Below are 12919 nucleotides of genomic sequence, written 5' to 3' on the forward strand. Positions count from 1 at the left end.
ATATAAAACATTACAAACAAAAAATAAATAAATAATAATAACCCATTTTGATAAACAGGAGTGAGTCATAACCAGAAGCCCTTGGAAGGTTCAGAAAATTGGACATAATACAGAAAGATATATGTGTGGCTTTACTAAATGATCTATATCTCACCATGTTTCTCTGATAAGAGTACAAATATGCCCAGAGACCCGTGGTGATTTGTCAGGAAATTCTCAAAGTCAGAGAATTAATTTGGCACGTCTTCCTAGAATCTTGTTTTTAGTTAAAGACTAGGAAATGGGGAGTTATATTAAACATGTATATTCTAAATAATTAAATTCTATGTGAATATTTAAGGTTATATAAAAGACTTCAAAGACATTTCTCACTTGTGTTCACTCTCCTTCACCACTAGGGTTTCTCTGATGGAAAGGCATAAAGAAGACTGGTAGGAGAAGCCATATAGCACAGTGGTTATGAGCATAGGCTGCAATCAGTCTGACTGAGGCCTCCAATACTTGTTAGCTGGGTAACTTGGACAAGTATTTAACATCTGTTATATGTTTCTTCATCTGTAAAACAGAGATAACAACAGTATCTATCCCATGCACTGCTAGGAGAATTCTAAGAGTGACTGTGCATGTGCACACATGCACACACACACACACACATATATATATATCACACACATATATACAGTATTTGGAATAGTTCCTGGCACATATTTTTGCCATTTAAGTGTTTTCTATTTTTATGAATATAATTATTAGATTGTGCTTAAGGTGGATTAAACCAATTAAATTAATTACAGATTACAAATATTATTTAATGAAGTTTTTTTTAATCAACTCCAACCCTTGAAATTTGCCTTTTTCTCCTGAAAGTGAAGTATAGGAATAAAAAACCCAGTTGAGGCTCTGTTTAATACAATCTGCTAAAATATTTATTCAGTGTGCAATGATAATAATTGCTAATAATGTTAAATATTATTTAGAGCTTTCTATGTGCCAGGCAGTCTTGTATAATTCATCATAATAACTCTCTAAAGCAGGTAATATTATCCTTCACTTTATAAAAGAGGAAACTGATAATGTTTGCAGTTAAAACAACAGGTTACAGGTTTCCTGTGCTATATTCTATTAGTGGTATACTATGAGTTAATCAACAAAAAATATTCCAGACACAAATTATTACTGTGTGGAGAATATAACTCTAGATGGACTTTTCTATACCTAAATTTTGGTTTGCTGAAAGCTAGTAGCAAAACAAAGGAAATATGCTTGATAATTTTTCTTAAATGCTTACTTTGCAAAATACAAAATTACATCTCATTTTGATTTTTTTTCAAATGTGACTGCCACTTGCAGTTACCATCAGTTATTTTCTTAGTTACAAGGTTGTAGTCATTATGAGTCTTTACCAACCTTAATAAAGCATGTAAATTGGAAAGATCCTATAATTACAGTGAACTATGTATAGTACTGTTTACCTGCTCCACTTAAAATGAACATCTTCACTTATTTTTATAATCTCTCTTTTTCTGGACTGAACCAAATCAATTAAATTTTTGGTCATGACATATTTATGACTATATCAGAATTATATTGAATCTTCTTCTTTTTATCCTTTCTAACTCTTAATGTCTGAAAACATACTTTTTAATGAGATTGTCCCAAGTCATACTTAAGTAGAGTGTGAATTTTTTAAGGGAGTCATTTAGAAGAAAGTTACTGGTTAATAAAAGTGTTTCTTAGGGTTTTTTTTTTAAGGCAATAATTCTTAAAATTTATTGCAACTCTTTTCCTTTTCCATTTCCTTGCAAAAGTTGAACCAAAAAAAATTCTGTAATCTAATACTTGGAATAATGGTTGAATTTTGTGATAATCCCAAAACTGCGGCTCATGTCAATGCTTGGCGAGGAAAGAAAGACCAGACAGCTGCTAGTCTTTTAATTAAATTGTGGAGAAAGGAAGAAAAAGAACTGGGAGTAAAACGGGATAAACATGGGATGATCATTGGTAAGTGTATTTATAACTGTTAGTAGTAGAAATTAGATGCATATTTTTAATTGAGATATAATTGACATATAACATTGCACTAGTTTTAGGCATACAATATAACGATTTGATATATGTACATATTACAAAATGATTACCACAATAAGTTTAGTTAGCATCCATCACCACACAGTTACAATTTTTTTTCTTGTGATCTAACTTTTAAAATCTACTTTTTCTTTTTTTTAAAGATTTTATTTATTTGACAGAGAGAGACACAGCGAGAGAGGGAACACAAGCAGGGGGAGTGGGAGAGGGAGAAGCAGGCTCTCCGCTGAGCAGGGAGCCCGATGCGGGGCTCGATCTCAGGAATCTGGGATCACGACCTGAGCCGAAGGCAGATGCTTAACAACTGAGCCACCCAGGCGCCCCTAAAATCTACTTTCTTAGCAACTTTCAAATGTACAATAAAGTACTGTTAACTGTAGTCACCACCCTGTTCATTATATCCCCAGGACTTATTCATCATTCACCCATATTTTTTTTAAAGATTTTTATTTACTTATTGAGAGAGAGAGAGTGATAGAGAGCATGAGAGGGAAGAGGGTCAGAGGGAGAAGCAGACTCCCTGCTGAGCAGGGAGCCCGATGTGAGACTCGATCCCGGGACTCCAGGATCATGACCTGAGCCGAGGGCAATCGCTTAAACAACTGAGCCACCCAGGCGCCCCCACCCATATTTTTAAAAAGAGATCTTTAAAAGATACTAGGGAAGTATGAGGACTTCCACCCCTTTGTTTAAAGTTCTTTTCACAAGAGTTTGTAGAACTTGCTATCAAATTCTGAATGAATGGAAGAAAACTAAGTAAATTAGTAGCAGGTTCATATTTTTATAAAATATTTCAGGAAGTGATATTATATTGTTTAACTCAAAAAAAAAACAAAAAACAAAAAACCTAACATCATGTCCTAAAGAAGTTCGTTGAGTTACTTGCTTTTACAAATAGATTCAGTAATGTTTCATCTACCAATTAAATTAGGGATGTAAATAGAGTGCCTGAAAACAATTTTTATAGTATTTTGTACATTTCTGTTGATTCATATTCATGAAGCAAGTTTACTTTTTATATAAAAGAAGAAATTGTTTTCTTTCTTTTTTTTTAAAGATTTTATTTATTGGGGCACCTGGGTGGCTCAGTCGTTAAGCGTCTGCCTTGAGCTCCGGTGATGGTCCCAGGGTCCTGGGATCGAGCCCCGCATCGGGATCCCTGTTCTGCGGGAAGCCTGCTTCTCCCTCTCCCACTCCCCCTGCTTGTGTTCCTTCTCTCGCTGTGTCTCTCTGTGTCAAATAAATAAAATCTTTAAAAATAAAATAGAGATTTTATTTACTTATCTGGGAGGGGGAGAAAGAGAGAGAGCGCGCACAAGCAGGCAGAGGGGCAGAGGGAGAGGGAGAAACAGACTCATCGCTGAGCAGGGAGCCCCATGTGGGGCTCGATCCCAGGACCCTGGGATCATGACCTGAGCCAAAGGCAGATACTTAACCAACTGAGCCACCCAGGAGCCTCAGAAGAAATTGTTTTCTAAGTAAAAATAAATCAAATGTTCATAAATTTTAATTACCAGCAATCTACAATGCTAGAGTACATTTTCTAAGCCTCTTAAGTTTCTTTTCATCTAAACTGTTAATATTGTTAATTTTTAAATGAAAATACTCCCCCTTTAACTTCTGATTTCTATTTCTATTTATTATTTCCGAGTTTTGATCTGTAACATCATAAAATTTTTTTTTATATTTATAGCATAATATATAGAACTCAAAAGCAAAGGAGATTACAAATTTGTTAAACTGACATTATTCATCATTCATCATCATTCATATTTGGATCTCAAAATTAGAAAAGTTATTTACATAAGAGTTTCACTTTTTAAAAAGTTATTTTGTAAAATTTCCATATTTTATGTATAATTAAAATGAAAGCTTTAGGTTTTGCCACAGAATGAGGAATAACTGATTACTAATGCTTTCAAAAGAATAACCATATACAATGTACTATTTTATTCTAATATTTTTATATATTCTATGTCTGGACTAAAATTTCAAAATTAGATATTAATTTACTACATTTTTATCTGTCCTTTCTGTTTTCATGATATGCAACGATTAGATACAAAGAAACCTCTATTTACCAGTTTCCAAGAAGAGCAAAAACTCATGCCATTGCCTGCAAACTGCCCGACTCTTGCAGTTATGGATGTTGCCGAGAATATCAGAGCAAAAATTTATGCTGTGCTGGGCAAACTGGGTAAGAAGCTACTTGTCAAATTCTCAAGAGACTCTGTTTTGCTGAGTTTGCAAGGTGATTTTGCTTTGGAGTCTTTTCAAACATGATGATAAAAAGTCCCTTTATACAGATAAGTGTGTGTTCCATTGTTACCCCAATGCCCAAGCTATGCCCTTGATCAATTAAAATCAGAATCTCTGGGTTTGGGGCCCAGGCATCAGCATCCTTCAAAGCTCCCCAGGCAGTTCCAGGATTAAAGGTGGTTAGTTTAGATGATTAGGCTTAAACATTAGAATTCTGAAATACCTGAGTTTTTAAAGTCCTTGCTTCCTATTAAGGAAAAAAGTTGTCAAACACTCTTCAGCAAGCCAGAGGCTCACAGAACTAACTTTTTCATAATCAAGATGAAATAAAAACTAACTCTTGGCATTAGTTTTTATGATAGATACATACATTTTGGAATCACTTGCTTTGTTACAGTAATTCTTTCTTTATAAACTTTGTTTAGATTTTGAAAATTTACCTGGCCTATCTGCTGAAGATTTTGTCACTCTTTGTATCATACATAGATACCTTGATTTTAAAGTGAGTACCTTCTTAATAATCTATTAAACTCTAATATGACAAAAAAATCAAATGGGAAATAAAAGATCTATTCATAGTTGTAAGCAATCATCCATGTACTATATAGTTTTTATTTTCCATTTTGCATCTGGTACTGTTCAAGAAACCTACAATTGATTGGGTATCTTCCATAGGATATGATTTTATCTTACTATTAGTTTACAAAAGGAGATGGATGTTACTGACAGAACTATTCAGAAGCTTAACAGAATTTTTAAAAAATATAGTTTCTTCTCTTTAGAGAGCATTAGGAACTATAGTTAAATGAATTATTGCTTATTAACAAATTATTAATATTTATTAAAGATTATTTTATCCTTAATTTATATGATGATCAAATATCAGTTAAAGGATATTAGGTTTCTCACCCTGTTGGTTATATTTTTATTGGCAAATGAATACTTTTGAAGTTTCAGCAAAGTCTTTTTAAGTACATTCTCTTCTGATATTAGTACTATGTATTTGAATGTTATAAATGAATAAGTCTCTATTTTCAAATGAAAACAAAGCTCAGTTTCATCCCAGGCCTGGATATATAAATTTTTCTATAAATATAAGCATACTCAAGCACATTAATTTACAGACAACCAAGAATATGAGATGGAGCTGTGAGTATGATGAAACCATGGAGTTAAGAGCTTGAGATTCAGTTCCTTTCTGAGCTAGAAGGTAAGGGGCAGGGGACAGTGCTCTGGAACCCCAGTTATCCCCATGTTAATTGCCCTACAAGTTCAGCTTGACCTAACTTTGATTTATTTTTTAAAAGCATTCCTATTCTTTTTTTTATTTGTTTTTAATTTTTTTAAGTAGGCTCCATACCCAATGTGGGGCTCTAACTCATGACACCCCAAGATCAAGAGTTGCATGCTCTATGGACTGAGCTACCCAGGCACCCCCTCAACCTAGCTATTAATACAGGGCTTTTGGGAGGAATCCATCAGTAGTTCAAAAGGATATAACTAAAGCAGCGGTTTCTGCAGCTGTGAGAACGGTGTGACTATAAACCAGAGGGCAGTGACAATGGTAGTGAACTAAACCTAGGTAGTAGAGCCTCATCCACGCATACCTCATCATTGTAAAACATTTGAGAAATTACTTCCGAATACTCAACTGTAACTGGTGCCGCAAATCATTCCCAGTGCACTTATTCCCATGTAGGAAGATGGGGAGAGGTGGTTCAGTAAGTGTTAACTTTGGAACAACCACCCAAATAAAGGATTACCCAAAATTACATCATTTATTTTTGGTTAATTTAACTTTTTAAACTTAAACTTTGTTATAACAGATTGGAGAAATATGGAATGAAATATGTGAAGAAATAAAATTAGAAAAATTAAGACCAGTCAATACAGATAAAAAAATTTTGGAAGTTATTACAACAGCATCAGAAAATATTGGAAAGATGGTTGCTTCTCTTCAAAGTGAGATGATTGAAAGCCAAGCAAACCAAGATGTGCAAAATGAACAGAAAGTATATACAAAAGTAAGTCACATATACCATTAAGGCAGGAAATAATAATTTCAATAAACAAGCTTACCATAGGATATATTTGCCTTACCTGTGAATGTTCCAGCACTTAGAGTTATATTGTAGTTTTTCTTACAATTATTTTCAGTGTTTCTGTGCAATTTTTAAAGAAACCATGGAATTAACAGCCTGAGATTCAATTACTATCTTCAGTATGGGTTTGTGGCATTATGATTTGATTTCTGTAGGCTTACATTTTAAAAAGTAAACAGATACGTGGAGCTCCTGGGTGGCTCAGTCGGTCAAGCGTCTGCCTTCGCCTCAGGTCATGATGGGGTCCTGGGATTGAGCCCCGTGTCAGGCTCCCTGCTCAGTGGAGAGCCAATTTCTCCCTCTCCCTCTGCCCCTCCCCTCTGTTAATGCTCTCTCTCTCTCAAATAAATAAATAAAATCTTTAAAAAAAAAAGTTAACAGACACCTGAGACACCTTTTTTGAAATGTCAGAGTTCCAAAATTGTGGTCTATTTAAGTGTATATGTTTAGCAAATTCTATCTGACCGTGTATCTCTGTGACTATATATGTATAACCTCACTGAGAAAGTTGACCCTCCATCCCTCATTCTGTGATAGGTCCTTACTGGTATGCCAACCATAGGCATATTGATAAAAGCTTCAATCTTCACTTCAGTGCCATAAAACTTACAATGAATGTTCTATCTATAGATCCAGAGGTAAGCTGGTCTCTAACTTTAACTAATCAGGAAAAAGCCTGCCAGGAAAATATAAGCCATTTTCCTAAAGCTTTGTGTTCAGTCGGAAACTGAACACAACAGAAGTTTTTGAGCAAATGGGTCTTTTAAGTGGCTCTAGCTTGTCCCCCAAATACAAAGACAATGCAGATTCCCCATTTCTGCTTGGTGACCCTTTATGATTACAATAAAATGTTTAAAACTCTTTAAGGTGATTTCCAAAGTGTTTTCTATTGCCTGATCTTTCACATAGTCTATTAAATGTTAATATCTACAGCCTAGTAGGAATTCTGTCTGTGTCCATCTGTGAATTCCACTCCATCTTAGACACCAATTTGCTTGAAAGTTTTATTTAAGAGTTTTTATTGCATAGATGCTGCCATTTAAGTAATTTATTTGTTTTCAAGTGGGATAGCCCTATTGGAAGTTCTGCCTCATTAGTCTGTTGAACGGCAGAATGTCTGCTGTGTGGACGAGCTATTGTTGATTTGTTGGTTTTCGTTGATTTGTATGGCTTTGACCCCACTTATTTTTAAGCAGTTGTTTAATTAAATACTCTTAGGTTCATAATCTATATTTAATAACATATTATTTACTAACCAAGGGCATGTGTTCTCTGATTATATATTTAGAGAACTATATAGTCTTTGCAGTTTGTTAGCGGTTATCTCCCTAGACTGCATCACCACAACCAACTCAGCACTCTCACAAAACTGCTTATCTTAAACTGCTACAGTCATAAATTAGTAGTTTTACCAATATAACCTTCCATAAACTATTATCAGTGGCAGCAGGAATCTCTTTATTTTCTCCTGTGAATTTGCTGTTGGGTCATTTATATAGCTTGTTCTGGATTATAATCTGTCTTCACAAGTGATAATCACAAAGCAATCAGTCTTGCTGAGAATGATTATTGTTATTTTTATTTTTAATATTTTCATAACAACAGTTTTACATCACATTTAATGGAGCGCAGTTCAAATCTTAGCCACATAATGCAGGAAGGATTTTACTCTAATCCTTTTGCTAGTCAGCCCTAAAATTAACATTGGTAAAATCTAGGTCTTCCTTCAAAATAAGGGCTTTAAAAACGCCCTTTGTTATCCTTTCATAGGAACTAGAACCCTTAATTATCTTTCTCATTTCAGATACAAGCCACACACAAGCAAAGAGAATTGGCTAATAAATCATGGGAAAATTTCTTGGCCAGAACATCAAATGCTAAAACTTTAAAGGTAGGATTTTAAAAATATTGTGGTATCCACAACAAATAGACAATTCTGACAGGAAGATTTTTTCAGGAATAAATATTCAGTCACCTTTTCTGCTGACCTTTCTATAGAATACCAACACTGTTAGATCCTTATAAGTAATGTAGGATGATAACTATGCATTTTTGTAGTTTCAGAAGATGCTACTTTGAGTTTTTTTGCTCTAGCAGTGGGAAGCAAGGGTGATGTTCCTGGCTTGCCTAAAGGAGATGATCATTAGCCAGGAATAAGCAGGAGAAATGTGCTCCTACTTTCCACTTTGTGTCATTGATCATTTCTGTAAGAAGCAGAGTGAAGAACAGAAAAAACAACTGTCTGGGTTACCCTCTCCCCCAAGGGTATTTCCCCTCTGTGACCACCAAAAGAAACATTATATTAACACTTAAATGAGAACTGGGGATAAACATCCCTTTGGGAAAAGGTGATAAGCTGCTTGAGGAATAAGCTGGAAACTCATCTACAAATTTTATAATGTTGATTGTTCACTAGAAATATGTGAGAAGCACCATGTATTTTCAAAACCTCATTGCTTTTCCCACTTTTTCCACTAATAATTTGGATATGTTTTTATGTAATGTTACAATTCTTTGGCTAGATATGAAATTGTTGAATGTTAAATTAGTCCATGAAAACAGTGAAACCACATTAAGGTAGTGAAACCAAAGTTAAGAACAAAAGCTCACTTGAGGTACTGTGTCTCCCCCTTCTCACTAAAAATTCTTCCCATCTCTGCTTAAAAAATATCCTCACAACTGCCTGTACTTTGAAGGAATAACTAATGAAAATCAGCCATTCCATGCAGATTGTTACCGCAAATTTTACATGTTCTAAACGTGCCTCAACTACTGAGTTTGAACAAAAGTGCAACAAATTATACAATTTATATTACTCTGAAAATAATTAAGTGTTCTGAATTAGTATTTATGCAAAATATTTTGAAAACATGTATCACCTGAGGTAAATTTAGTAATTTTATTAAATTATGGGCTAAAATGTGATTTCCATAGGACCTGCTTTATTCCTTAGTCATATATGAGTGATACCTCTGGAAATCTCAGTAATGTTCTCAGGTGACTGGTGTCTTCTGCAATGTATAAAAGATGTAACTTACTAATAACTATCTTCATAGCCTAAGTGAGTAAGTACAGGTTACAGTGCTACTTAATAAACAGTTCAAGTAGAAATCGGGCACAATTAAATGTACTTCACATGCTTCATTGCAAGTATGATAGTTAATGCTTTAATAGCAATTCATATTACTTTCTTTCTAATTTAAAAATCTTCAGAAAGCAAAAAGACTTCAGGAAAAAGCTATAGAATCCTCTAGATATGGTGAGCATCCACCAAACGCAATATTTCACAGGACAGATATTAAAGGCCTTAACACAACGGTAAGTTTTTTTGTTTGTTTTGCTTCATAATTTTTCTTAGTAGATACTGAATTTAGTCTCCATAGAATGTTATTTCCATGGGGGTTTTTCCTCATATTTCTTCTTTTTCTTTGGTCAAATTTCACATAGTTAAGCCATATTTATATTCAACATACCTTTACTCTCACCCAGTACTGGTTTAGACCCGATCAGCCCTCCAGGATTCCCAAGAAACAGCTATAAGTTTGTATCTTTTCTAAAGTCAGCTGAAGGATGAATGGGTTTTTCTCTTATTGAAAAATTTTGTCAATGAACTCTTATATATACCTTTTGCTTTGTCAGGTGCCTTCCGGTCTGGTAGTAACAGTGGAAAGCACTCCTGCCCGATTATTGGGAGGACCTCTGGCTGATACAGATATTGCTCTTAAAAAACTGCCTATTCGAGGAGGAGCCCTACAAAAGGTGAAAGCAGTGAAAACTGTGAATGAGTCAAAGAAGAGTGTTCCTACATAAAATAATCTACAGACATTTTGAAAAAAAGTTTGCTTATAATTTTTTAGTTATATATATCTTTATAAACATAAAGCAAATAATTTAGTAAAATACTATGAAAAAATATAAGTAAGCACATGTAATTTGTTTGTATGGAAAATATCTACCTATAGCATCAGAAGAGCTGTCTTTAATTTCTTTGGATAGATCACTAATTCCCTTAACTGAAATTGTAAAACATGCTGTGTCAGTTCAACTCCTTTGGTTGCATGTGAACTACTCCATCTGGTTTAAGCCAATAAAAACTTTTACAGGCTCTGTAGCCATCAAATGTAGGAGTAATTAAGACTGCAGGCATTGTTGGATCTAGGGACTGAAATTCTGTGAGTAGGATCTTCTCCTTCCCTAGCAGTTCCTGGATTATATTCTCCCGAGTTGATACCCAGTAGAGAAGAATACATGCCTGTTTTTCAACAGTCTGCAACTGCCTCTGCATCTTGGGACCCTTGATTGGCCACATGCCCACTGCTGAGCCATTCACCATGACTTTGGCCAGATCTGGGTAATGCCTAGTCCCAGAACCAAAAGTAGGCCAACTCCAACCAAAATATATGGATGGAGTGGGGAATCAGGATATTGTTATCCTACGTATATATAAATACCGGGCAGCAAAAACATTTGCAACAAATTTGTTGGTCAAAGTAAAATAAGTTATCTCTGTTATAAAAAGTAAATATCAGTCATCAGCTAAACAATAAAAATAAAAAATAAAAATATAGACGGCTTTACTCTTAATATATAAATATGCGAAGCAAACTCTAAAGCTACTACTTTTCTTCTTTAATGGGGAAGGGAAGGGGAGAGTGAGGAAATGTTTTCCCTCCTTTGGTGGTGAAGGTGTTTTGCCAAAAAATAGGAGATAGATGCCTTAATGCTGGGTGTAGAGCAAAGTGCCCCCGTATGCTATTAAAAGATTTCCATAGCCTGTCTCCATGCCCATCAACCCCACCCAAGAAGCCACAAAATCATGTCCAGCACTGGGAGAGACAAGAACCTCTTTTCTTAAATTGGGAAATACACTGGAATTTGAGTCTAAATTCTAGGCCCATAGGCACACTCAGCAGTGTACTGGTAAATGTGTAACAATCAGCTCTTCAAGGGGGAAAAGGCCCTAATTTGTAGTGTTTGCCAATTTGGATGGTGTAAATACTCCCACTGTGACCAATTACAAGCTACTAACATGATCCTACTGAATGCAAAGTTGGGAAGACCTGCATAAAATCTACTTTATCAAATAAGAGAGGGCTCCATCGCCCCCTTGGGCTCACCTTCTCCTACTTCCTCCTTCATCCTCCCCTTCTTCCCCCAACTCACATTCCTCCAGGAATTTTCCATTATCCCCATCTGTGAAGTTAGTAGAATCTGCAATGAAGGGAGAAACTGCAACTGTTGTTAATGTTCTAATTCGAATGAGTTGATAGTACACCATTAGCCAGCAGCTTCTCATCCTGGCCCAGCTGCCCATTCTTGTGGCCCATAAGAGTAGATAATGTACATCAGCTTACCAGAGAACTTTGCCTCTCCTGAATCCTTTTTTCTATTATCACCACCAACAACAAGATATTAGAAGGCATAATTTGTTCCTCCTCTTCACACAGGAAGCCCTAAGCACAAAGATTCCATCAAAGAGTAGTTACTGGGATCCTGAGACAAGAACGGACATAGACAGGACATGCAATGATGAGATGACCATACGGAAAGCACAGATATACCTCAAGTATATCAGATACAAAACCAAGATGAAGAGCCCACGGCTAAGAACAATAAATCTCTACCTCATTTTGTAGACCATAAGCTCCTTTCTCAGGTGCTAAGCTCCCTAAGGACAAGGTAGAAACCACATTTCATTCATCATTGAAACACATCAGTAAGTAAATTGCTAAATAAGTGTGATGGCGGCCTCAGCTCCTGGCAGCCTTTCGCTTGAGCTCCGCAAGGGCAACAAAGTCCTGAGCTCAAAAGGAAAATTCATCCAATAAAATACTATACACGCAAGGCTAACCACAAACATTATTAAAGTAGTTCAAATGCATTTACTCCCTAACAGTGATAGACTTTCTCTAAAATGATGAGACAGAAATACTATTCCATTAACCGATACTATGACACAACCAATGTGTAGAAATAGAACTGATATCACTTGGTTGGATATAATTTTTGTATGTAGTACAACTTGGTATCTCCAAACTAATTAGGACTGACTACAATCAAAATAATCTGTGATATCTGTGGACCTTTCCCCCTTGCTGTGTAGATCTTACCCATCAGGAAGAGGAAAGTTAAAATAGGGCAGGTTGTTACCTGGCAGCAAATTTAACAGCTGAAGAAATGTAGGTGGATGAAGCGTAGCGTTGCTTAATCCAGACACTTGCCCTTGGTAGACAGACATGCATCAAGTTTGCAGATTACAATTCCAGCCACCCTTGCAGTGAGCAAGTGAATCGGTCTGATGATATCACTAACTATAATAGGTCTCTGTCTCTCCTCACATCCAGTGCTTCCAAGGCACCCCTGAGTCCACTTAGCCTAACCAGTCTGACTGAAATGCAGACAATATATTTCCCTTCCACGAGTCAGTTGAGACAAAATTTCAAGCTCTCAAATTGAAACTTCTGCTAATA

General features: G+C 35.5%; 1 protein-coding gene across 3 annotated transcripts in view; it reads left to right on the top strand.

Annotated features, from left to right (window-relative positions):
* Positions 1–10259, top strand: part of CFAP69 (cilia and flagella associated protein 69) — a 53946-nt gene extending 43687 nt beyond the window's left edge. For 2 of the 3 annotated variants that reach the window (XM_028120110.1, XM_028120120.1), the window contains exons 17-23: positions 1809–2001; positions 4148–4285; positions 4773–4849; positions 6174–6371; positions 8254–8340; positions 9663–9767; positions 10089–10259. In XM_028120110.1, coding sequence (XP_027975911.1) covers positions 1809–2001; positions 4148–4285; positions 4773–4849; positions 6174–6371; positions 8254–8340; positions 9663–9767; positions 10089–10259 — 969 coding nt within the window. The remainder of the gene's footprint in view (positions 1–1808; positions 2002–4147; positions 4286–4772; positions 4850–6173; positions 6372–8253; positions 8341–9662; positions 9768–10088) is intronic. The other variant, XM_028120127.1, reaches the window with a different exon arrangement.
* The last annotated feature ends 2660 nt before the right edge of the window (positions 10260–12919 follow it).

Source organism: Eumetopias jubatus, unplaced genomic scaffold, assembly GCF_037043125.1.
Source record: "Eumetopias jubatus isolate StellerSeaLion01/CBP00866 unplaced genomic scaffold, mEumJub1_p1.0 scaffold_14, whole genome shotgun sequence".
NCBI classification, from domain to species: domain Eukaryota; kingdom Metazoa; phylum Chordata; class Mammalia; order Carnivora; family Otariidae; genus Eumetopias; species Eumetopias jubatus.